Consider the following 27,392-nt stretch of genomic DNA (forward strand, 5'->3'; position numbering starts at 1 on the left):
GTGGTTTGGCATTGTCATGTTGGAAAATGCAAGGTCTTCCCTGAAAGAGATGTCATCTGGATGGGAGCATATGTTGCTCGAGAACCTGGATATACCTTTCAGCATTGATGGTGTCTTTCCAGATGTGTAAGCTGCCCATGCCACACGCACTAATGCAACCCCATACCATCAGAGATGCAGGCTTCTGAACTGAGCGCTGATAACTTGGGTCGTCCTTCTCCTCTTTAGTCCGAATGACGCGGCGTCCCTGATTTCCATAAAGAACTTCAAATTTTGATTCGTCTGACCACAGAACAGTTTTCCACTTTGCCACATTCCATTTTAAATGAGCCTTGGCCCAGAGAAGATGTCTGCGCTTCTGGATCATGTTTAGATACGGCTTCTTCTTTGAACTATACAGTTTTAGCTGGCAACGGCGGATGGCACGGTGAATTGTGTTCACAGATAATGTTCTTTGGAAATATTCCTGAGCCCGTTTTGTGATTTCCAATACAGAAGCATGCCTGTATGTGATGCAGTGCCGTCTAAGGGCCCGAAGATCATGGGCACCCAGTATGGTTTTCCGGCCTTGACCCTTACACACAGAGATTCTTCCAGATTCTCTGAATCTTTTGATGATATTATGCACTGTAGATGATATGTTCAAACTCTTTGCAATTTTACACTGTTGAACTCCTTTCTGATATTGCTCCACTATTTGTCGGTGCAGAATTAGGGGGATTGGTGATCCTCTTCCCATCTTTACTTCTGAGAGCCGCTGCCACTCCAAGATGCTCTTTTTATACCCAGCCATGTTAATGACCTATTGCCAATTGACCTAATGAGTTGCAATTTGGTCCTCCAGCTGTTCCTTTTTTGTACCTTTAACTTTTCCAGCCTCTTATTGCCCCTGTCCCAACTTTTTTGAGATGTGTTGCTGTCATGAAATTTCAAATGAGCCAATATTTGGCATGAAATTTCAAAATGTCTCACTTTCGACATTTGATATGTTGTCTATGTTCTATTGTGAATACAATATCAGTTTTTGAGATTTGTAAATGATTGCATTCCATTTTTATTTACAATTTGTACTTTGTCCCAACTTTTTTGGAATCGGGGTTGTACTTCAGCACTGCCCCTTCCGGGAGTGACAAGACCACAAGTGGGAAACACAACAGCCTCGGTCGGCATGACAACAGTAGTAGTAGCGAGCAGCAGAAGAGGTCAGGAGGAACAAGGAGAACGAACGTCGTCGTTCTTCTTGTGAACACGGAACTGATGACTTTGTTTATACTCTTGAATAGCTCTTCTTCATGACGATAACCGGAAGTGTACCAACACGATGGGGCGTGTAGCGCCACCTGTGGCTCGGGTGCACAATGTACCTCACACAATAGCTTGATTTCCTTGTGTGCATGTAGGATTGGATTTCTCTGGCACCCCTGCTGGGACCCTTAGCTCGATTACCAACAGTAGCTCGATTTGGATCTGCATGTAAACGCGCTGACTGAGACTCTGGTAGAAAGCCCTCAGCGTGCGGATATAAACGATTAGCGAAGATTCGAGCAATGATCTTGCCAGCAGTAGCAAGAAGGGAGATGCCATGATAGTTTCCACAGTCAGATTTATCCCCTTTCTTGAAGATCCTAACTGTCTGCGTCCTGTAGGTCCGATGTTGTTATCTGGCAGGCGGAGGAGATAAGAAGAATGAGTTGGTGAAGACATCTGGCCAGTTCATCGCCTCCCTGCTTAAATATCTCTGCTGGTATTCCATCAACACCTGGAGCCTTTCCGTTTTTCATTTGATTGATCGCGGATTTTATTTCGCTAAGACTCGGTTCTGCTCCCAGCTCAGCATTGACTAGTAATTCCGGGATCTCATCAAAAACAGACACATCTACAGAAGAGTTGCGGTTTAAAAGATCTTGGAAGTATTCTTTCCAGTACTGATTGATGCTTTCTGTATCTTTCAGGAGATTACCATCTTTGTCTTTTTATGGGTGTTTCGCCATGTATGCTGGATCCAAATATAGTTCTGGTGGCACTAAAAAAGCCACGGCTATCTCCTCTGTCTGCAAGATCTTGAAGCTACTCTGCTTTGGCTGCCCACCACTGGTCTTTTATACGGCGTATCTGCCTTTGGACTTCGGCCCGTATGTTGTGGTAGGCAATCCTTTTAGCTTCGTTAGTTGGGTCACTTTGCCAGGTACAGAAAGCCTTCCTCTTTCCAGATACAAGTTCTCCAATCGCATGAGCACCTCCAGTGATCCGTACCCCTCACTGCATGTGTACCACTCGGAGGACCACTGTTGGCTGGATACTTTTGGTTGATAGATTATTACTCTACCCAGCTTTGATACTGATGTGTTTATAGCGCAAAGTGCATGGAGTGAAGCTCCATACTTAAGAGAATATGGTAATGCATTGATCTGACTTTTGACTGCTTTTGCGACCAGTCTTGGGCGGTACGGTGGTATAAGTGGTTAGCACGGTCGCCTCACAGCAAGAAGGTTCTGGGTTCCCAGTGGCCGGCGGGGGCCTTTCCGTGTGGAGTTTGCATGTTCTCCCCGTGTCTGCGTGGGTTTCCTCCAGGTGCTCTGGTTTCCCCCACAGTTCAAAGACATGCGGTTAGGTTAATATGGGACGCACTTGAGCACGGCACCTAGTTCCCAACTGCTCTCTGGGCGCTGTTAGCATGGCTGTCCACTGCTCTGAATATGTGTGTGTGCTCACGTGTGTTCTCACTACTTCAGATGGATTAAATGCAGAGAGGAATTTCACAAGTGTGTGACGAATAAAGTTGTGCTTTCTTTCTTTCTGTGCATATACTACTACAGGGAACCTGATTGTAAGTGCAAGGCAATGTGTTTCATAAACACTTGCCCACCAGACAATGAAATTTGTATCTTTTATTTACATAAGATAGATGGGTTTTTATCCAGTGATTTACTTTTAATTTGCTTTTTTAAAAAATATGGGATTATTTCCCAACACTCTCATCGGGAGCGCTGCTTTTACACAGTGCCTATATATATATATATATATATATAAAATATTATGGCATGCCGTTCAGGAAATTAATCTTTGAATATATGGAATGAAACCCTGAATATATGGAATGAAACTTTGTATTCTGCCCCGCTCCCACAGCTCGGCAGATAGACAACAGGTCCCAAGAAAAACTCTGACTCGGAGAGTATTGGAGTACACTGAGAAACGCTGTAAAACTCGACAAAAAAAATTTACAAATTAGTTTTATATACAGAAAATACCGTTATACAAATATGCATTAGCTTCTGGCTAATGTTAATGGCAAAATTAATGTATATGCTAATACATTCGCCGTGATCGGCAAATGCACAAGCATAGGTTTAGACTTAGACAAAATTTAATGATCCACGAGGGAAATGACTGTCACCGTAGCTTCGTTGCACATAAGTAAACACTAATAAAACCACAAGCATTCGCCAGAGTGTTAACAATGTCTTTATTGTTTAAAATAGCCGCAACCAAATCCCGAGCCGACTGACTCATTTTTGCTGCAGGACAGCGGCAGTGCCTTCATGACGTCAGCCAAGTTTCATTCCATATATTCAGAGTTTCAATCTTTGAATATATGGAATGAAACTTTGAATATATGGAATGAAACTTTGAATATATGGAATGAATCCCCGAATATATTGAATGAAACTTTGAATATATTGAATGAATCCCTCAAATATATTGAATGAAACTTTGAATATATGGAATGAAACCCTGAATATATGGAATGAAACTTTGAATATATGGAATGAATCCCCGAATATATTGAATGAAACTCTGAATATATGGAATATATAAAACTTGAATATATCTGAATATATAAAACTTGGCTGACGTCATGAAGGTACTGCCACCATCCTGCAGCAAAAATTAGTCAGTCGGCTCGGGATTTGGTTGCGGCTATTTTTAAACAATAAAGACATTAACACTCTGGCGAATGCTTGTGGTTTTATTAGTGTTTACTTCTTTTATGTGCAACGAAGCTACGGTGACAGTCATTTCCCTCATGGATCATTTAAATTCTGTCTAAGTCTAAATCTATGCTTGTGCATTTGCCGATCACGGCGAATATTAGCATTAGCATATACATTAATTTTGCCATTAACATTAGCCAGAAGCTAACGCATATTTGTATAACGGTATTTTCTGTATATAAAACTAATTTGTAAATTTTGTTTGTCGAGTTTTACAGCGTTTCTCAATATACTCTAATACTCTCCTCTGAGTCAGAGTTTTTCTTGGGACCTGTTGTCTATCTGCCGAGCTGTGGGAGTGGGGGCAGAATACAAAGTTTCATTCCATATATTCAGGGTTTCATTCAATATATTCAAAGATTAATTTCTTGAACGGCATGCTAATATATATATATAATCTCATCTCATCTCATTATCTGTAGCCGCTTTATCCTGTTCTACAGGGTCGCAGGCAAGCTGGAGCCTATCCCAGCTGACTACGGGCGAAAGGCGGGGTACACCCTGGACAAGTCGCCAGGTCATCACAGGGCTGACACATAGACACAGACAACCATTCACACTCACATTCACACCTACGGTCAATTTAGAGTCACCAGTTAACCTAACCTGTATGTCTTTGGACTGTGGGGGAAACCGGAGCACCCGGAGGAAACCCACGCGGACACGGGGAGAACATGCAAACTCCGCACAGAAAGGCCCTCGCCGGCCCCGGGGCTCGAACCCAGGACCTTCTTGCTGTGAGGCGACAGCGCTAACCACTACACCACCGTGCCGCCCATATATATATATATATATATATATATATATATATATATATATATATATAAGATAGATAGATAGATAGGGCGGCACGGTGGTGTAGTGGTTAGTGCTGTCGCCTCACAGCAAGAAGGTCCTGGGTTCGAGCCCCGGGGCCGGCGAGGGCCTTTCTGTGTGGAGTTTGCATGTTCTCCCCGTGTCCGCGTGGGTTTCCTCCGGGTGCTCCGGTTTCCCCCACAGTCCAAAGACATGCAGGTTAGGTTAACTGGTGACTCTAAATTGACCGTAGGTGTGAATGTGAATGGTTGTCTCTGTCTATGTGTCAGCCCTGTGATGGCCTGGCGACTTGTCCAGGGTGTACCCCGCCTTTCGCCCGTAGTCAGCTGGGATAGGCTCCAGCTTGCCTACGACCCTGTAGAAGGATAAAGCGGCTAGAGATAATGAGATGATGTATATATTACATACGCACTGTGAGCACATATATGGTCAGTTTTCACAATGAAGTGAAGCCTAAGGCAGGTATCAACTGAATAAACTGACTGAAAGATTGATTGTATATAGAAGTTGAATATATTGGAAGCAACCCTTCCTTTTTTAAATTCCACACTAATGGGCAGATGTGCTTCATTTTGCTGTGTATGCTTGTTTTCTTCCTGCTGTAGTTGTTGTTGTTTGACTATGATAAAGTGGAGCTGGCCAACATGAACCGCCTGTTCTTCCAGCCACATCAAGCAGGGCTCAGCAAAGTGGAGGCAGCAGAACACACACTGAGGTGAAGGACATGTATAACACCTGTGTAAGGCTAGGTGTTCGAATTGTTTGCAGCTTTTTCTTTCTCTGTTGTCATCAGCATTTTACCTGGAGGAGATGAGAGCTGAACACCTTGTTCAGATGACATACCACAATCAGGCTTATCTGAAAGCATACAATGGATTTTAATAAAAGTTGAATGTAGTAAAAATATCATGTGACTCATGCATTCTTATTAACCTGCAGGAATATCAATCCAGATGTTATATTTGAGACTCACAATTACAACATTACCACTATGGACAACTTCACACATTTCATGGACCGCATCAGGTGAGAGTGTGTCCATAATGAGGTTTGTGTGTTTTGGGGATTGAAAGGTAATTATTTCTCATTTTAATGTATTGCTCACATCTGCTTGTTGTGTGTCTATGGGAATGTTTCAGTCATGGCGGACTTCAAGAGGGAAAGCGTGTGGATTTGGTGTTGAGTTGTGTGGATAATTTTGAGGCTCGAATGGCCATTAACACGGTGGGTGTTTGTTTGTTTGTTTGTTTGTTTGTTTGTTTGTTTTTTCCCTTCCCCCAGACTAAGCCTAATTTTGTGTTTAAAGCAGATACGCAGAGCCTTTATTTTTAAATACATTTCTGAGTGGATAGTATCTCTATCCTTGACTCTTGGATGCTGCATAAATGGGAATAAAAAAAAATATATTTTTGAGAGTTAAAATCGACCACAAAGTCGGCATTCGAGCTGCCCCACTGAGCCAGCCAGCCCTGAGTGCGTGACGTCACTGCGGTAACCGGGTTTAAGGCCGAGGCCTTTCACAGCTATAGACCAAAGTCATGTAACTTATGCAACATACATGTACATGCATGCATTTTCACTGATGAAATGTAAAAGGCTAATTAAATAATCAGATGAACTGAGGCAATCACATTTCTGAAGCAAATTAAATAATCTTATACCTTTTAACTTAAACACACAATACAAGTTACATGTATTAATCTAAATGCAGGTAAACAACGTTTTTTTTGTTTTTTTTATCCAAATGAGAGTTGGAGCTTACTCATCTATGTTCTCGCTTCTTGAAGGCCGATCTTGTGGCCGATTGTTTTTGAAACAATCTGACTTTCAGTTGTTTGTTCAGTTCTCCGTTCATTCACTTCTTCCATGTAAGGGCGAGATGGCAGCAATATCCAGTTTAGAAATAAGACTGCTGCTCCACTCATTCACTTTTCTTCATACTGAGTACTCCGCCATTACTGCTGGGCTCAGGCAATTACTAAAACCTGGGACGGAATGGGATGTCACTGCTTTTAGCAACAACTGCAGGGAGGTCACTGCCTGAGCGATATGTCCCGTTCCGGGTTTTAGCAACAACCCTCAGCTCACTCAGGAGGACTAGTGCAACTGAACTCACTTTCCTTTTAAAATAAATTACTTTCCTTTTCTTGTAGTTTTATTTAATTGTTGGGACTGCACCCTCTTTCAGCACGGGCTTATAGTCAACGCTCCTCAACAGATCGGAGGTCTCGTATGAGTCTTCAGTAAAATGTGCAGAGGAGAGACCAATTCATAGGCGCCCAATGTGCCCGTGAACTTAAACGCATCCAAATCTTTGCAGTTTGAATGTTTGTGGGCCATGAATGCAATGTAAATCCACCTTCTGTCGTGTTGCTGTACCGGCCAAAAACACATCTACGTGGCATGGCGATAAATTAGTTCAAAATGGAGGATCAGAGTTGCAGTCAGCTCTGTGTTTTAGTATAGCGGAAGTGACGATGAGACCAATAGACATCCTGCTGTGACGTTACGGACGTCAACGTCATTCACTCAGACTGCTATCTATATAAATCGCTTTAATCGTAAAAATTACTATATTAGATTTATTGTTAGTGCTTAAAACTATTCCTGTGCCATTCTTGAGGTCTCAAGGCATTTATAAACGAAAGTGAGGACATGGCTCTGCGTATATGCTTTAAGCCCGGTGCACACAGGCAACTTCTCGTCGCAAGCGTATTGCGATTTTTGGACGCAAGTTTCCCCTCTTGGGTAACTGCGTCTGCGCGTTATCTGTGACCAGTGGGTGATTTGGGGAGGGGGATGCAAGTCACGTAGATATCATGTGACTACTTTGCGGGCGGGGATTGGCTTAGCCTTTGGAGGTGATCGCTTCATTATTGCAAAGACGCACATGCAGCGATACCTCTGCAACAAGTCAGCGACTTGCGAATATTTATTTTATTTATTTATTTTTTTGTCGCAGAATATCAAGCATGTGACAGATCGCAGGTATCAAACAAACAACAAAAAAATTGCTGTCACAAATATTCGCACAAAAAGCAATTCTTCGCTTGTGTTTTAAAAGTTGCACAACCAAGCGACGGAAAATCACCCATGTGTGCCGGGCGTTACATATACAGTACCAGTCAAAAGTTTGGACACAGCTTCTAATTCAATGTTTTTTCTTTATTTTTTTATGAAAGACACTTCGTCATAAGCTAAGGTCTCACATAGTTGGAATCACTTCACGGTAGACACCGTGGAGCCTTCTGGGGGTCAACCGGCACATGTTCTGGGCCCTTCTGTCAGGATACATGAAAGCTGGGGAGCTACCTTAACAACTAGGAGGGCGTGGCTTTCATCCCCAGAAAGTTTGTGTTGAAAATTGCTGTGGGTCAAGCGCCGGATGAATGCATCTGTTGCAAACGTGAAGGCATACATGTGGGTCACTGGGGGTTACCATAGCATTTCGTTGCAACCATTGAGCTCAAAATGTTCACGGAACAACATTCTGCAGAAAGTGAAAAGTTTGCCTAGTGGGCGTGGCTAATTTCGTCTTGCCGCTGCTAAGCCATATTGCAGCCGTGAAAACTGTACACGCTGCCGTCGTTGCTACAAGGCCATACGTCACTGCTGCCATTGATTTTACCGGTGTCTTCTGTTGCAACTGTTGCGGGTACCTTGGCTTCATTTGTATATTTGTTCCACCCAAATTTATACGGCACATCACATCCAAAATCTGCCAGAAATGCGACAATAACCCCAGCCATGGTTCTCACGGATCAACTGGCTACATGTGACCTTGGCGTTAAAGTAACGACTGATGCCGTTTCTCTTTGTTTTTAGTTGAGTGGTTCTTGACATAATATGGATTACTACAGTGGTGGAATAGGGCTATTTACTATATTTATATTATTTACTATTTGATCTCAAACACGTTAAGGCGGCAAGAAACTAATCCACTAACTTTTGACGAGACACCTGTTAATTGAAAAGCATTCCAGGTGACTACCTCATGAAGCTGGTTAAGATAATGCCAATAGTGTGCAAAGTATCAAGGTAAATGGTGGCTACTTTCAATAATCTAAAATATGAAACTTTTTTTTTTAAACACATTTTTGTTTACCACAACTCCATATAGACCCCTTTCACTGACGTCACCCGAAACCGGAAGTAAACAGACCCTGCGCCATTTTGGAAGACCAACAAACTCGTGATTAGGGGGAAATAACGGCAGCGGTATGTGAACCCACGAGAATAAAGTGGAGTGGCGAACGACTTAAACAAATCTGAGCTGTTTCATTTATGATTTATTGGCCCAACAGTAGACTTGAAAGAAACCTGTGTGAGACTTGGCAAAAAACTGTGGATATAATGCATAAGTCTGTGCATGATCTGCGGACACTTTGAGGTAAGCAAACGCAAGAAATTCAGATTTAAAACATGCTAAATTGGCCCCAAGTTGATAACTGTATGAGGAGCAAGCCTCCCAGACTTCTACAATTTAATAATAATAATAATTTAGGATGGTTTGGGGCTTGCTCTCCCTCCTATTATATAAATAAAACATAGTTGTTGTGTAGGCATATATCATAAATACATAGGTTAATTTATCCAAATTATACATAAATTATGGATACCTTAATAGTAACAAAAAGTATTAATTTTTCAACTGAAAAGATATATTATTAAAAGATAAATATCAACAAGATTACCTTGGCCATAACTATGTGTAGGTTATTCTTAATAACAGCTGTAATATCACGAATCAAGCCACGAACAAAATTGTAAGCCTGTAGCCCTTTGTAGGCTTTCAAGTCATCAGCAGTGTAGGCACTGGGTGTAAACAACAAATAGTTTACAATGTCTGGGTAGCAAACAGATGGCAGAATTGGTGTCCGGTCCTCCTTATGTATCTGACACGGAGAAATAATATAAATCGTGCTGCCTACCAGATTACAGTCGTCTGTTTTATTGTATCAGTGCTAGTATCACTTACTATACTCATCAGTCATAGATTAGTCCAGTACAACATGACCAGCTTGCTTTTTTTTCCATTTGACTGTCGCTAGTTTTTTCAGGCTGGTACAGTCAAAAATTGAAAAAAGTTTTGGCCTACTAAACTAGTCATCGATTCTACTAGTGTATTAATTGGAGTCGACATGAAAACGTTCGGTAAAAACTTTAAACCAGTACAATCTCCTCTTCAAAGTTTCACCAAATGGTTTTATTTATGCAATTTAAAGCTCATAATACTGTATAACTTTGGTTGAGTAAAAACACGGAGCAAAAACATGGCTGAATCCTGAATGACTCCTATTTTGCCGCTTTTCCACTACAAACGCAGCCGTGCCGAGTCGAGCTGAGCGGGGCTGTTGGAGTTGCATTTCGACTACAATCGCGCTGAACCGTGCTGGCTGGAAGTGGGTGGACACATTGGGTGGAGTTAGCGAAAGTGGGTGGACGTCAGGTGATGTCGTTAAGCAGCGCAAACAGTGACAGTGGCGGAACAAGTCAGAGCCGGGCCGGGGGCGGGGCAAATGACCGGGCCCTTTATTAAAGCTTATCATAACATCATTTTAGGCTACAAAATGTCCTCAACTGCGGTGTTTACCAGTTTCAACACTACGGGGTGCAACTATGTTATTTAGTACATCAAGTCCTTCAAACGAACATGTAACTCAGAAACAAAAAAAAACCATTCGGCGACATACTGTACATGGCTCATAATAAAACATCAATAGCCTACTGCGCGCATTATTTGAAGGGCATACGACGAGCCTTGCGCTCCGCGAACTCGTTCACGATGCTCTGTATGTCACTGATTCAGTGATCTTTTAAGCGGTAGTCTCACGACCCGAATAGTAAACAATAAACATGGAGGACATGGAGTCGTTAGTGTTGCTGGTCTTGGTGCTGTGGCTTGTTGTCACCGACAACGCGGACAGATACTGGCAAGAGCGTATAGATGAGGCGAGGCGCATAAGGCTTCAGAAATTCTCGTAATTCGTAATTATTCTCCTTCCGGGTTTGCGGTGTTTACAGATCCCAGCGCGCTCACGGGGCGTGTGTGGGCATGTGAGGACACTCCTCCTCACCAATCAGTGCACAGGGGAGTGTCTGCTCACGCCCCCAGCCTCAGTCGGCACGGCTTGGCTCACTTCAGCCCCACTCCAAAACGGTGCGAGTTTTAGGGGCTAAGCAGGGCTGAAACGAGCTGAGTCGTGCTGGTTTTTGGTAGTCGAAACGCGAGCCGTGTCGGGCTGAAGTGAGCTGAAGCGAGCTGAAGTGAGCTGAAAAAGGGTAGTGGAAAAGGGCCATTAGTTTAAATAGGGGACTACATAGGCGGCAGAATGTAGTTTCTTTTTCCCTGCCATGGAAGCGCACTTGAGGAGGAAAGCAATTTGCATTACAGCCGTGAGGCGGCTCGGCTTGGTTTTCCCTTTCGGGCGCTCTCGTTTTGTTAGAATTTGGTAAAGAAAAAAAAAATATTATTTACCAGCTTACCGGGTCCATTAACATAAATCTGACAGCTGACAAGGTTGGGATATAAACGAACTTTTGCATTAAACTGTGTGCTTGGATTCACATAATTTTTTCTGAGTCTTATCATATAGGTCAAACCCATCAATCACAGCCAGTTTCTCCACATACCGTGCCCTTTCTGCAACTGGTAATGTACTCACATAACCAGAATTATCATCCATCGTGTCACTTTACTCTCGCTCGTACTTTGTTTTATATTGTGAGTGCATGTACTTGGTCTTCCAATATGGCGCCTAACAAAATCTCGCGGCGCGGTGACGTCATGTGAAAGGGGTCTATGGCCAAGTTTACATTAGACTGTATCTGTCTCGTTTTCTTCGCGGATGCACTGTCCGTTTACATTAAACCACCTGGAAACGGGAATCTGCCAGGGTCCACGTATTCAATCTAGATCGTGTCTGGTCCGGTGCTGTGTAAACATTGAGATACGCGGATACGCTGAGCTCTAGCTGGCGTCGTCATTGGACAACGTCACTGTGACATCCACCTTCCTGATTCGCTGGCGTTGGTCATGTGACGCGACCGCTGAAAAACGGCGCGGACTTCCGCCTTGTATCACCTTTCATTAAAGAGTATAAAAGTATGAAAATACTGCAAATACTGATGCAAATACTGCCCATTGTGTAGTTATGATTGTCTTTAGGCTTGCCATCCTTCCACTTGCAAGTGGTAAGTGATATGCGCTGGGATCACACACACAGCGGCTCAGTCCCGAAAACACTGCTTGTGCACTTCACTCGCGCGCTGTGTGAGCTGCGCAGGGCCGGAGTGCGCACCCTCCAGAGGGCACTCGCTGTTCAGGGCGGAGTGATTTGGAGCGCAGGATGCCTGCGGAGCCGAGCGTATCCGTGTATTGGTGTTGCTGTGTGCACGCAAATCGTGTATTGGTGTTGCTGTGTGCACACATCGTTTTAAAAACGTTAATCTGATGATCCGCTGATACGGTCTAATGTAAACATGGGCTATATGTTCCAGATGTTATTTCATAGGTTTGATGTCCTCAGTATTGTTCTGCAATGTAGAAAATAGTCAAAATGCAGAAAAACCTATGAATGAGTAGAGCAGGGTGTACAAACTTTTTTTTTTTGACCAGTACTGTAAGTAACACATCTGTAACTAAGCCTCGACCCAAAGCGTCGAGTTCCTCAGCGCTGTTCAAAATGCGAGTGAAGTCTGATTGTTTAGTCACATTTCTATCATGACGTTAATTTGCAATATATTTACAGTGCCCTCCACAATTATTGGCACCCCTTGTAAAGATTAGGAAAAAAATCCACCTTTTGGTGAAGTCACTTCATCTCGTACTGAAAAAAATGAGCAAAATCCAACCTTTAATTGAAATTAATTTATTCAGAGAAAAACAAATCCCTCAAGAAATAATTATTTTCAACAAAAACGTATGTGCCACTATTATTGGCACCCCTTGAAATTATAGGGTGTTTTTTTTTTTTCAATACCGAAAAGGACTTGCAAGGTTTGTGCTGATACAGTCCTGGCTCGTTTCTATTGATTATAGATTTATTAATATACTCTGTAATATATGAAATATTTGGTTTAACTTTGGGCGGCACGGTGGTGTAGTGATTTAGCACTGTTGCCTCACAGCAAGAAGGTCCTGGGTTCAAGCCCAGCAGCTGGCTCTAAATTGACCATAGGTGTGAATGTGAATGGTTGTTTGTCTCTGTGTCAGCCCTGTGATAACCTGGCAACTTGTCCAGGGTGTACCCTGCCTCTCGCCCATAGTCAGCTGGGATAGGCTCCAGCTTACCTGCGACCCTGTAGAACAGGATAAGCGGCTACAGATAATGGATGGATGGTATAACGTGGTGTAAATCTTATATTTCCTCACAAACACTTCTGTTTACAGGGCACTACATTCTTCACTGTCCTCCATGTGTTTGTTTGTTTGTTTTAAACTTCATAGATGTTCCAGCTTTTTGGTACAAAACTGCTTTTAAACTTTGGCGAGGGATGATGCCAAACTACATTTAAGTTCTGGTTGTTAAAGATGGTTGATGTTAAAGATACCATTTTAACATTCAGTGACATGAAGTTTTATTAATGTTTTATAGATTGCAGTAGGTCCTATGATGTACTAAACTATATCAGTGAGTCTATGTGGCAGCTGGAGAGATTTTCTTTCTTCTTATGTTAGCTGCATTAGACTTGGAGTTCCAGACAAAACTAAAGAAGGAAAGGTATAGTACCAGACATGTCTTGGCTGATCCAGCACATTTGGATTTTTTTTTTTTTTTTTGCTGAATTAGGTTGAACAGAATCTGGGTGTGGGTTTTTTTGTTTTGTTTTTTCCAAAATGCTGTGTTTCTCCTCCTTGTTTAGGCTTGTAATGAGTTGGGTCAGACATGGATGGAGTCTGGAGTGAGTGAGAATGCCATGTCTGGACACATACAACTCATCATTCCAGGGGAAACTGCATGCTTTGCTGTAAGCACATGATTTAACTGTTTAATACGCAGCTGAGGACTTGAATTTGATATTACTTTAGGGCAAATGTACGGGTGACAATTGTGCAAACTGTTATGTTCCTCTAACATGAAACTGGCATGCTGGGTTTTTAATAGTGACAGGGATGAGAATTTTCCGCGGAATTCCGAGTTTTTCCTGCTGAAAATGTCATTTTTGTGAAATGTGTAAATCCGTTGAGAAAATTTTGGGGGTTCGGGGTGTGTGTGTATGGTTAACGATTTGTGGTCACCTTATAACGCAGACATCCCGGAAGTTCCGGGAGTCTCCCGCATATTGATAGTGGCTCCCTGATGCCCGCAAATTGGAGAACATGTCCCGGAATCTAGAGCAAGGGAACAAGAGCGTGCACGCGAACATTGTCTACCTCGCGCATCTTAGAATGTGCGCATATGACGGAGCGCGAGAGAGAGAGACTGCGCGTGTGCCTGTTCATGTAGCGCATGCTAGACAAACAGCATCCTGATTTGGCTTATTTTGCTGAGTAACCCAATCAGCTTTGTGTGGGCGGGCTTTTATCCCTTTTCTTGGGGACCGACGTTTTCAGTTGTCAGTGCAGCCTACAGGATCCGCATGGCAGAGAGCACGCGCGCCCCAAAAAACCAAAGTACAAAACCCACTTCAGCTCAGATTACACAAAATAATCTCCCTGTCTAATAATCTCCCTGTCTAATAATGGTAAAAAATAATGACAGTTTCGCGCGATGTACTGTTTGCAGCAGTGATTTTCAGCATTGCCCATGGTGGCTTAAATGATTGTAAAGGACATGTTGAAGTGAGGAGTGTCAGTTCATGTGCATTATATTTAGGTCTACAGCAGGCTGTCATGAAAAGACCAAACTTACTGAAGATTTCCGTAAAGTAACAATGTATGAATATACATCATGTATATCAAATATATATCAAATACACATCATATATAAGTGTGTATCTTTTATAAATGGGGTTAGCTTATCTAATGTAGCATGTTGGGGAGAATCATAGTATCATATCTATATTTCTGATAAAAATTTTAGGTATGATACCGTGTATAACTCTCGTACTTATTGCTCATTTCATAGGGGGACGGGGGGAATTGCTGGCATGTGCCGCGCGGGAGCGTCTGCCCAAGTTTTTTAGGCCGAGATGAACTTAGTTTTTGATTTTAAAAAAATTTCCAATATGTAATGCCAATTGTACATGCCTGTTCTTTAATTCAAAATCACCATCTTGATCTTCAGATTGACCATATGGTATATGGTCAATTACACAACATCCTGTCCAGATAAAACCTAGTTAGTACACACAACAGTTGAAAGGGAAGTGATAAGTGATGTTGAATGTTGCCTGCTTAATATGCAAGACCTCCTGCGACCATGATCACATCAGAAGAAAGCTTAAGAGAATTATATGATAGAACTTTTTTCTGGTTTGCACTTCATTTTAAAGGATTAGAGTATTCAAAGACATGAATAGCTAAAATGCAGAAATATAATACTGTAGAGCTCGTTTATATTAAAAGGTGCATTGATTTTTTTTTTTTTTTTTTTTTTTTTGAAGTCATCAAATGTGAATTGATTAAAAACAAGTCTCTTGTCCCATACTAATCGTTTTCACCTGGTAGTCCACCAAGAAGGGGAATTTATTTCCAAATAAATTGCAACTTTTTGCTGATAAAATTAATGGTTTTGGGGTTTAAAAAAAAAAAAAAGCCAAAAATAATTAGCTCCCGCCCCCTGGGCCCCTGCCAGGGAAATCGATAAATCAAACGGGATAAAGAACTGTTTCCGATGGGCATGGCTCGATAGTAGCGTTACCGTGCAGATAGGGACACAAACTGTGACGACGTGCCTGACGGAACATATCTGAAAAGTGGACGTGCTGGGAAAGGTTCTGTGTATTCTGTGCTCAGATATGATCAATTATGGAAACAGAGGAGCTAGAAACATCCAGGAGCACATCAAAACAAAAAAGCACAAAGGTACGTTTTACTTAAATTGTCAAAGATAGAGTCAGGAGGAATCTAATATATCGTTACGGTTACCTCCATTATCGCTCACGATGTATATTTATCATCTTAAAGTTTATAAACGTTTTAAGCCATCATTGAATTTGAAAACATTATATATATAGGCACACACCCCTTTGAAACCCCCCCCCCATGCACGCTTTGCGTGCGTTATGTCTGCCCTTGGCAGACATTTCAGAGTTTTTTTTTTTTTTAAATGTCCCATTCTCATCCCTGTAGTGATCTTTATTTACACACTTGTTTCTGATGAAAAGTCATTTAATGTTGAACTTTCGAGTGCCTCCTTTGACCTGGTTTATGTGTTTGGTAGTGTGCCCCTCCACTGGTAGTGGCAGCGAACATTGATGAGAAGACGCTAAAGAGGGACGGAGTGTGTGCTGCCAGTCTACCCACCACCATGGGCGTCGTTGCTGGGATCCTTGTGCAGAATGTCCTAAAGTAAGAGCCAGTCACAGCTCAGGGCACAGTAGGGATACAGTATATCATACGGGGTTCCTGTGTGTCCTGGAAAACCATTGACTAAAAGTTTCCAGTCAAACACAGTGCGTTTACATGCACATAGAGAGAATCGAATTTCTGCCGTTGCTCGACTGAAATCGAAGTTCAAAATGCCATGTATACACCCTTAATTCGGCTGAAATTGAACCGAACTTGATTTCTCGGAATCGAGCTACACGACCTAGATTATGCGATTTCTGCCGAGCTACTTAGTGCATGTATACCCTATTGAGCTAGTAGTCGAGCTACTTACTGCCCCTTCCGGAAGTGACGAGTGACGAGACCACAAGCGGGAAACACAACAGCCTCGGTCGGCATGACAACAGTAGTAGCGAGCAGCAGAAGAGGTCAGGAGGAACAAATGGAGAAGAGAAAATGGCGAGCAGGAACGTGCACTTCTGGAGCAATGAGGAGACAGAGTTCATGCTCATTCAGCTTAAGGAGTTGAATATATTAAAATTCATGGACGGGAGAAAAACGCGCAATGGAGAACACGGAACTGATAACTTTGTTTACACTCTTGAATAGCTCTTCTTCATGACGACAACCGGAGGTGTACCAACACGATGGGGCGTGTAGCGCCATCTGTGGCTCGGGTGCACAATGCACCTCACACAATAGCCCGATTTCATTGTGTGCATGTACGATTGGATTTCTCTGGCACCCTGCTGGGACCTTCAGCTCGATTACCGACAGCAGCTTGATTTGGATGTGCATGTAAACGTAGTCACTGTGAAATGTCCTGGAATGTTAGCTAAAAATGCAGCCTGCTTTGAGTTTGCCTCATTCTTGTGATTGTCATAGTTACCATGTCTAAGATGCAGGTTACTGTGAGTGTAGACATGGCTAGGAACTCAGTTAGTGGTTCAGCAATGTTGCGTAAAATTGGAGAAATTAATGTTGAGCACAGAATTATTGTTGTGTCCTCTTATTTTATCCTGTATGATATAAACTCAGTTTTGGTCTTGACCTTTTGAATACATAGTGCAGTCTATGTCTTCAAACTCGCGTGAGCAGAAGTGGGAAGTAATGTTACGTGTTACGTTTACTCTACATGTCTATGCTTACTTGAGTACATTTACGACATTGGACTACATGCTTCTTCCTACTTTTTATTTAATTTATTAAATTATTTTTGTTCACGTTCACACAGCTTCCATGATGTTGACATCAGTGTGGGATCAAATTCCTTAGCACACTGAGAAGGATCTGACTGCAGAGCTGCAGTTTTACAACAGCAGTAGGGCATCTTGTTAACCTGCTAACTTGCATGATCGTGAACTTCCATTGTAGTTGAGTCACTAAACCTCGAGTCCAGTCTCAAGTCCCCGTGTTCAAGTCCAAGTCATGAAAGAAAATTTCGAGTCAAGTCCACTACTGATCCAAGTTGAGTCCGACACAAGCCCCGCTATCAACAGGGCAACTGACATGAGAGAGGGTTAACACTAGCTAGTTCATCGGTCAGCAAGCAAGCCCCGCTATCAACAGAGCAATGAATATAGAATGTCATTTACTTCTCTGGGTGTAGTCCTGCCAAATGACAATTGAAGTTCGAGGTTGTTCCCATCGTCTCCTCGGTAGTTCTTCTACATATGGAACACACAGCAGTGCGTTTTTTTTTTTTTTTTTCTCCCCACTGCATGAGAAGTCTGTATAAGCAAAGCGGGCAATCTTGGGGGCATCCTCTCCAGGCATTTTAGCACCATTAACGTCAGTTTGTTCCTGAACATGATGTATGAACAGGTGAATATGCATTCTCTTGCACAAAATTAGTATAAAAATTAATGTAGATATAAATGTCTTATGCCAAATTATTATGACATGCTACAAAAATAAAGAAAAAAATCTGAGTCCTCATCTCCAATTTACGAGTCTGAATGCAGTTAATGTCCGAGTCATCAGTGTTCAAGTCAAGTCACGAGTCCTTAAAATTAGGGCACGAGTCGGGCTCGAGTACTACAATCCTGGTAGACAGCGACCGTTTGTGCTGGTTGTATGTGTTGTGATGCATATTACCATTCAAAACAGGATATCACTGCCCAAACCTCATCCTAACCAAAGCCTGAAGCTTAAAATGACTGAAATGTCGATTAGCTTAACAGTCACTAAGATAAACCAAAGAAAGTACTCGTTTTGAGATTCTTTTTTTACTCGTACTCAAGTCATTATTTTGATGAGTACTTTTACTTCTATTTGAGTCATTTTATTATAAAGTAAAAATACTTTTACTTAAGTACAGTTTTTGCTTCCTAAATTCACCTCTGCATACGAGTTGTACCCCAGTTTCAGTTGTTCATGATCAAAGTAGACGGGATGCGGCCTGATCAGTTCCATGGGGAAAATCACATTGCCACATTTAAGTTGTTCCACGAAATCAAGTCGTACATGAGCTGATGGCTGATGAGGTGCGTAGCACCAAGTTGGCTATAAACCATGTACAGTGAAATTGAGTGGAATAATTGTTTTATTCTATGCACATTCACTGGATTTTGAGAAATGGAGCATTTGTAATTTTTGCAAATTCGATAAACAAAAACTTTATGCAAAACGGCCGACAAAATAATTTCCGTTTAGAATGTAAACAAACCAGCGAAACGACAGTAGCAATTTGTGAAAAACGCTGCTATAATAATTCTTGAAAAATAAAAAGATATGTTCTTACCATCAAATACTTTAATTCTGTATTTTGTTGCTTTTTATTTGGGGGGGGTTCAAATAGTTTATTTCGGTCTCTGTTTGTTCATCATCTTTAAGGTTTTTTGGCAGTTGGCAGACTGACTGCGCTGGAGTGTGGAACAGGAGATATTTGGGTGGGACTATTCTTTTAGCTGTTTCTGTTTCTTTTAAATACTTGGTAAAGTGATATATCTGACTTGATGCTTTTCCAAGCAAATCAGGTAATGTAAAAGTATGATTTACCATTCTCTTGGCTGGTTCAACAACACACTCCGCCATTTTGTTTTTCTCTACTCACAGCATATGAGCTGATGGCTTAGTAGTAGAGTAGCCAATCAGAGCACATGATTGCTCATATCCAGTGAATGTGGATAGAATAAAAAATATTATGCATGTGCTCAAGAATTGAATGCAAGAGGCAGTTTCTTCAAGAATGAGCTTACCTTGGAAATAAATGGCGGCAAGTGAGTTCATCACAAGACAGCACTTTCCCATTTTAGATTTTTTTTTTCCTTCTTGTAGCAGCATTAGAGCTGTGTTACTTCGACCTATGGTGAAGTCACTTGCATTCCTGCTATTGTACATTGTTTTGACAGCAGAGCACGCAATAATGTAATTGCAGCTAGGAAATATGACATAGCCTGATGATCATGATTCATTTCCTGATTTAATCGATTCAAATTGTCATAAATTTGTGTTGCAATTTATCACATGATCTCATTACATGCCTACAAAATAGGCTTCTGTGATTGTGTGTAATTTATCATCACCTTTTCGTGCCCATTAACGATTGCTAATTGACAAAAGTATCACCTGTGGCTTTGATGGGGACGAGAATGGGGCGTGACCAAACATAACACATGATGTGTGTAACTTTTGCTGTAATCACTAGTGTTAGCTAGTAGTCAGTCTTTTTTTTTTTTTTTAAAGAAACCTTTGTCACATGTACACTTCACACGTGACATGCTCAGTGAGATTCATCCTCTGCATTTAACCCATCTGAAGCAGTGAACACGTATGCACACCCAGAGCAGTGGGCAGCCATACTACAGCACCCAGGGAGCAGTCAGGGGTTAGGTACCTTGCTCAAGGGCACTTCAGCCCCAGGCTGCCCCATGTTAACCTAACTGCATGTCTTTGGACTGTGGGGGGGGGGGACTGGCGCACCCGGAGGACAAACTCCACACAGAAAGGCCCCCACTGGCCGCTGGGCTCGAACCCAGAACCTTCTTGCTGTGAGGCGACAGTGCTAACCACTACACCAACGTGCCGGCCTGTTTAGAAATCAAATTTCTAAATGAAAGCTACTGCAATTAATTGTTTAAGAACACTTCTAGCTAAACTGTCTTTACTCCATTTGATTAAAATATAAAGACTGGAAAGAAAATGTCTATTAAAGTGCATCCGTAATCATGCAGCTCCAATTGGTTTTTCTGGTGAAAACCTAAACAGTAATATATGGCCAAAAGTATGTGGACACATGACCATCACACCCAGATGTGATTCTTCTCCAAACTGTTGCCACAAAATTGGAAGCACACAGTTATATAGGATGGCTTTCATTTTCACTTGGATAAACAGCAGCCCAATTTCCTTGTCACCATTTTAGTTCATTTAGTACGTTTGCAGTTAGGTCAAGCTCTTTCCATTCACGTGTAGTCCGCCAGACACGCGTCATATCTGTAGATGTGAACTGGTCACGCTGACCTGACACCATATCAACTCAAACACACTGAAGTAACATGATTATAATTTATTGAAAAACAGCTTGAATGATTTTCATTACAGTTATAGTTTAAGTAAAAATAAATGGACACTGTTGTAGGTATCTGCTCAGGTTTGGGACAGTGAGTTTTTACCTGGGCTATAATGCCATGCAGGACTTTTTCCCTATGATGGCCATGAAAGCCAACCCACAGTGTGATGACAGACACTGCAGGAGGCAACAGGAGGAGTACATGGTACGCATCTCTTCTTTCACTTTTACACATTTAATCCCTCACACAACCATCACTGCTTTTGAGTGAAGTTCTTTGAACACAATACTGTACTAATTCCAATTATGTTTAAACAGAAAAAAGAAGCTGAGCGTCCTAAACAGGAAGTAGTGGAGGAAGAAGAGGAAGTAGTGCATGAAGAAAATGAGTGGGGTGAGTGAAGCTCCTACATACAGTGTAGTATTTTTATACAACCCTAATTCCGAAAAACTTGGGAAGCTGTGTAAACTGTGAATAAAAACAATGTGAAAATTTGCAAATCATGGAAACCCTATATTTCATTGAAAATAGTACAAAGATAAAATTTCAAACGTTGAAACAGATCTTATTGTTTTTTGAAAAAATATGTTCATTTTGAATTTGATATCAGCAATATGTTTCAGAAAAGTTGGGACAGGGGCAACAAAAAACTGAAAAAGCTGTGTAATGTTGTTTAAAAAAAAAACCTAATTGGGTTAATTGGCAACAGGTCAGTAACATGATTGGGTATAAAAAGAGCATCCCAGAGAGGTGGAGTCTCTCAGAAGTAAAGATGGGGAGGGGTTCACCGTTCTGTGAAGGACTGCGTGGGCAAAGAGTGCAACAATTTTAAGAATAATGTATCTCAAAGTAAAATTGTGAAGAATTTGGGGATCACATTTATGGTACATATCATGAAAAGATTCAGAGAATCTGGAGAAAGCTCTGTATGCAAGAGACAAAGCTGAAAACTGAAATTGGATACCTGTGATCTTCAGGCTCTCAGGCAACATTGCATTAAAAGCAGACACGTCTGTCGTGGAAATCATTGTATGGGCTCAGGAACACTTCAGAAAACAGTTCATTATTGCATCCACAAATTCAAGTTAAAACCAGATGTAAACAATACCCAGAAACACTGCCACCTTCTCTGGGCCCGAGCTCTTTTACGATGGATTGAGGCGAAGTGGAAAACTGTCCCGAGGTCTGATGAATCAAAAGTAGAAATTCTTGTGTGGAAATCATGGACATCATGTCCTCCAGGCTAAAGAGGAGAGGAACCATCTGGCTTATCAGTGCACAGGTCAAAAGCCAGCATCTGTGATGGTATGAGGGTCTATTAGTGCACATGACATGGGTAGCTTGCACATCTGGGAAGGCCGAATGATGTACAACCCCGATTCCAAAAAAGTTGGGACAAAGTACAAATTGTAAATAAAAACGGAATGCAATAATTTACAAATCTCAAAAACTGATATTGTATTCACAATAGAACATAGACAACATATCAAATGTCGAAAGTGAGACATTTTGAAATTTCATGCCAAATATTGGCTCATTTGAAATTTCATGACCGCAACCAGCGCTCGAAACTAACGGTGTCCCGATGTCCCGGGGACCATAAAAAATGTCATCGGGACACAAAATTATCATATCTGGGACAATCCCGGGACAATGGAAAAAAAAATAGATCTAGAAAAAAAGTTCTACATTAAAGGTGCAGTACAAGATTTTGGAATAACGGTTCCCGCAAGCCATATTTTGAAAAGAAACACTCCCACCCCCCGCGTCTGCACCCCTCCTCCCCCTTATAAAGCCTGAGAAAGTCCGGCTTTATAATGGGTGTCTATTGCGTTACACACCAGTGGAGCTCGTTAAGTTAGAGTGTAGAGAGCTTGGAAAAATAGCTCAGACTTTCTCATTTAAACTGTGTTTTCAGCCCCAATTTTCACTCCACACACAATTTTCTCAAAAGTAGTAGCCACACTTGTCCTGATTCACACAATGTGTCTACCTGAGCGATAGGATTTACTGTTTTTGAATGAGAAGGCTTAAAGTAACGAGAGCACAGCCGCGCAGCCTCATAGACTCCCATTATAAACGTGGCAGAAAAGTCACTCGTTTTTAACTCACTCTAGTGACCTCATTTTTTACACTACAGACAAAAAAAAATTACATCCGTGTGTTCAGGAGAGCCTTGTGGCGCTCACTGTGAAAGAATTTTGTGAACATCTCCTTCCGTTTTCGTGTAAATCCCCGTTGTTTGGAAGGAGCGCTCTGAGAGAATCCTGCGCTCTGTGTGACACTCTGCTCGCTCTCACACACACACACAGAAGGGCCGGGCTGCTCGCGGGCTTCAGTCTGATTGACGTGTCAGTATCCAATCATTTTGAGGTGGTACCTCGATATGATTGGATGGCGTTTTTCCTTTATTTTACACTGTAGACTGGATTAAAATATTTCGTTTTTTGGGTCAAACCTTCTATTGTACTGCTTGCAACATGGGTGTGCATTTCATCCATTGATGGTATGGCTGATGGCTTTCAAAACATCTCTGAATGGGGCAACAGGTATATTACATAAAAATGGATAACGGTAATGGTGAAAATTATAAGTTGGCCTTATATATGCCAACAGATATTCAAGGTATAAGTAGATGAAACAAACATAAAAGGGGTCTTATTTTCAGCTAAAGTGTACTGCAGATGTAGGGAGTTGAAACATTTTTCTGAATGAGCTAGTTGGCCCCTTTTAAATAAACGGGTATCTATTCATACAGTGAGATCGCCAAAGTTTAATAAACTGAAAATGCAATAACTGTAATTTTGAAGTAGATGATGTATTGGACATGTGTCACTTGTGTTTTGTGACTTATTGTAAAAATGATATAGAGGGTTCAAAATCGTATAGTTACAAATATAATAGAAACTTCATATGATAATATTAACCACTGGTTATTTCAGAGAGGAAAAAAATGGGGACACTATTGCTTCCATTCGGGACAATACAACACAGAATTCGGGACCACTGGGGGACACAAAGAAAAAAAGTTAATTTCGAGCCCTGACAGCAACACATCTCAAAAAAGTTGGGACAGGGGCAATAAGAGGCTGGAAAAGTTAAAGGTACAAAAAAGGAACAGCTGGAGGACCAAATTGCAACTCATTAGGTCAATTGGCAATAGGTCATTAACATGACTGGGTATAAAAAGAGCATCTTGGAGTGGCAGCGGCTCTCAGAAGTAAAGATGGGAAGAGGATCGCCAATCCCCCTAATTCTGCACCGACAAATAGTGGAGCAATATCAGAAAGGAGTTTGACGGTGTAAAATTGCAAAGGAGTTTGAACATATCGTCATCTACAGTGCATAATATCAAAAGATTCAGAGAATCTGGAAGAATCTCTGTGCGTAAGGGTCAAGGCCGGAAAACTATACTGGGTGCCCATGATCTTCGGGCCCTTAGACAGCCCTAGACTGCATCAGATACAGAAATGCTTCTGTATTGGAAATCACAAAATGGGCTCAGGAATATTTCCAGAGAACATTATCTGTGAACACAATTCACCGTGCCATCCGCCGTTGCCAACTAAAACTCTATAGTTCAAAGAAGAAGCCGTATCTAAACATGATCCAGAAGTGCAGACGTCTTCTCTGGGCCAATTGGCTCATTTAAAATGGACTGTGGCAAAGTGGAAAACTGTTCTGTGGTCAGACGAATCAAAATTTGAAGTTCTTTATGGAAATCAGGGACGCCGTGTCATTTGGACTAAAGAGGAGAAGGACGACCCAAGTTGTTATCGGCACTCAGTTCAGAAGCCTGCATCTCTGATGGTATGGGGTTGCATTAGTGCATGTGGCATGGGCAGCTTACACATCTGGAAAGACACCATCAATGCTGAAAGGTACAGTATATCCAGGTTCTAGAGCAACATATGCTCCCATCCAGATGACGTCTCTTTCAGGGAAGACCTTGCATTTTCCAACATGACAATGCCAAACCACATACTGCATCAATTACAGCATCATGGCTGCGTAGAAGAAGGGTCTGGGTACTGAACTGGCCAGCCTGCAGTCCAGATCTTTCACCCATAGAAAACATTTGGTGCATCATAAAACAGAAGATACGACAAAAAAGACCTAAGACAGTTGAGCAACTAGAATCCTACATTAAACAAGAATGGGTTAACATTCCTATCCCTAAACTTGAGCAACTTGTCTCCTCAGTCCCCAGACGTTTACAGACTGTTGTAAAGAGAAAAGGGGATGTCTCACAGTGGTAAACATGGCCTTGTCCCAACTTTTTTGAGATGTGTGTTTGTCATGAAATTTAAAATCACCTAATTTTTCTCTTTAAATGATACATTTTCTCAGTTTAAACATTTTGATATGTCATCCATGTTCTAGTCTGAATAAAATATGGAATTATGAAACTTCCACATCATTGCATTCCGTTTTTATTTACAATTTGTACTTTGTCCCAACTTTTTTGGAATCGGGGTTGTATATACTGTACATGTTTCAGAGCAATATGCTGCCATTCAGACAGTCTTTTTCAGGGAAGGCCTTCCTTCTTTCAGCAAGACAATGCCAAACCGCTTTCTGCATGGCTCTATAGTAAAAGAGCCCGAGTGCTAAACTGGCCTGCCTGCAGTCCAGACCTGTCTCCCATTTAAAACATTGTGTACTATAAAATACAACAAAGGAGACCCTGAACTGTTGAGCAACTGAAATTGTTTATCAGGCAAGAATGGGACATTTCTCTTTCAAAACTACAGCAACTGGTCTCCTCAGTTCCCAAATGTGTTGTTAAAAGTAGAGGTGATGCAACACAGTGGTAAACATATCCCTGTCCCAACTTTTCTTAAACGTGTTACTGACATCAAATTCAAAATGAGCATATATTTTTCAAAAAGCAATAAAATTTCTCAGTTTCAACATTTGATCTGTTGTCTTCCTACTATTTTTCAATGAAATATCAGATTTCCGTTATTTGCAAATTATCACATTCTGTTTTTTAGTTTACACAGCATCCCAACTTTTTTTGGAATTGGAGTTGTGTATTTTTCAGTCTCGTACTGCTGTGCATTTGCAGTCCTGTGTACTGCATTACGTGTTGCAACATAGAATGTGTGTAAGTCATGCAGAGGAATGGCAATAGTGAATACAAGTGGGTTTCTTTTTCCTGGTTCGAGCACCATTCTGTGCGAAGGACCCTACTGTTTTTCGAAGGATTATTCTTATTTTTTTTCTGTCGCGCTTGGCTTTTTTTGAGGCATTTCCCATGCACGAAAACTCATGAAATTTGATACACACATCAGTCATTAACCGCTTCTCAGCCACAGATGTTTGGCCCCGGGCATGGCCCAGGGACTTCATAGCGCCCCCTAATGTCATGGAGTCCTTGGATTGGCATATAGTTTCAGCTACGCATACCAAATTCGGTAGGTATTTAGTGCGTCCCAAGATGAACAACTTTCGTATATACATTGCATTAGCCACGCCCAACAGGAAGTGAGGTAGTTGGGCTTATGTGTTTGGACACATGGTCATTTTTAACGTACTCCTCCTAGACGGTTCATCAGATTCATGTCAAACATGATGCCAAAATATTGCTGATGTTGAATTGCGAAGGGGGTGGCACAGTGGTGTAGTGGTTAGCGCTGTCGCCTCACAGCAAGAAGGTCCGGGTTCGAGCCCTGTGGCTGGCGAGGGCCTTTCTGTGCGGAGTTTGCATGTTCTCCCCATGTCCGCGTGGGTTTCCCCCACAGTCCAAAGATATGCAGGTTAGGTTAACTGGTGACTCTAAATTGACCGTAGGTGTGAATGGTTGTCTGTGTCAGCCCTGTGATGACCTGGCGACTTGTCCAGGGTGTACCCCGCCTTTCGCCCGTAGTCAGCTGGGATAGGCTCCAGCTTGTCTGCGACCCTGTAGAAGGATAAAGCGGCTAGAGATAATGAGATGAGATGAGATGAATTGCAAAGGGATTTTTGATATGTTGCAATATGTTGAAATGGCAATATTATGAATTTTAATACTCGCTACATAAACAGGAAATGTCATGAAGTCATAATACATTTATTGATTTGGCTGAAACCTATCAGGTTATTAGAGAATGTGATTTATTATGACATCTAGACGCCCAATATGCCTGTCTGGTATAGCGCCACCAGCTGGCCAAGGAAAGAATAGGGTTTTTGAATGTGTGTTTTGACACATGATGAATTTTAACATGCTCCTCCTAGACGGTTCATGAGATTCATGTGAAATTTGTTATACGCGATGCCAAGATGTCGCTGATATTAAATTGTGAAGGGATTTTTGATATATTGTAATTATGTTGAAATGGCCTTATGATTTTAAAATCTTGCCACATAAACAGGAAACGTGTCAGAAAGCCACAGTGCATTGACTGTATAGTTGGACACTTCTTACTTCAATAGATATTATGATAACCTGACGCCCAATGGGCCTGCCTGTTATAGCGCCACCACCTGGCCAAGCAGGAAATATGCCAGAAATTGGCAATGCCTTAACTGATTGATCTAACACTTCACAATCATAATACACAATATTTTGTAATGATATTCACGTGTAATTCAGATGCCTAGCACAGCGCCACCATCTGGCCAAGCAGGAAATGGGGGAAAAAAATG

General features: G+C 41.7%; 1 protein-coding gene across 2 annotated transcripts in view; it reads left to right on the forward strand.

The window, feature by feature from the left end:
- uba5 (ubiquitin-like modifier activating enzyme 5) overlaps positions 1-27,392 on the forward strand; it is a 33,141-nt gene that overhangs the window by 3,743 nt on the left and 2,006 nt on the right. For both annotated transcript variants that reach the window (XM_060921363.1, XM_060921364.1), the window contains exons 4-10: positions 5,417-5,526; positions 5,751-5,837; positions 5,951-6,035; positions 13,677-13,781; positions 16,139-16,266; positions 20,828-20,963; positions 21,077-21,152. In XM_060921363.1, the coding sequence (XP_060777346.1) occupies positions 5,417-5,526; positions 5,751-5,837; positions 5,951-6,035; positions 13,677-13,781; positions 16,139-16,266; positions 20,828-20,963; positions 21,077-21,152 (727 nt within the window). The remainder of the gene's footprint in view (positions 1-5,416; positions 5,527-5,750; positions 5,838-5,950; positions 6,036-13,676; positions 13,782-16,138; positions 16,267-20,827; positions 20,964-21,076; positions 21,153-27,392) is intronic.

This window comes from Neoarius graeffei, chromosome 5 (assembly GCF_027579695.1).
Source record: "Neoarius graeffei isolate fNeoGra1 chromosome 5, fNeoGra1.pri, whole genome shotgun sequence".
Taxonomy (NCBI): Eukaryota; Metazoa; Chordata; class Actinopteri; order Siluriformes; family Ariidae; genus Neoarius; species Neoarius graeffei.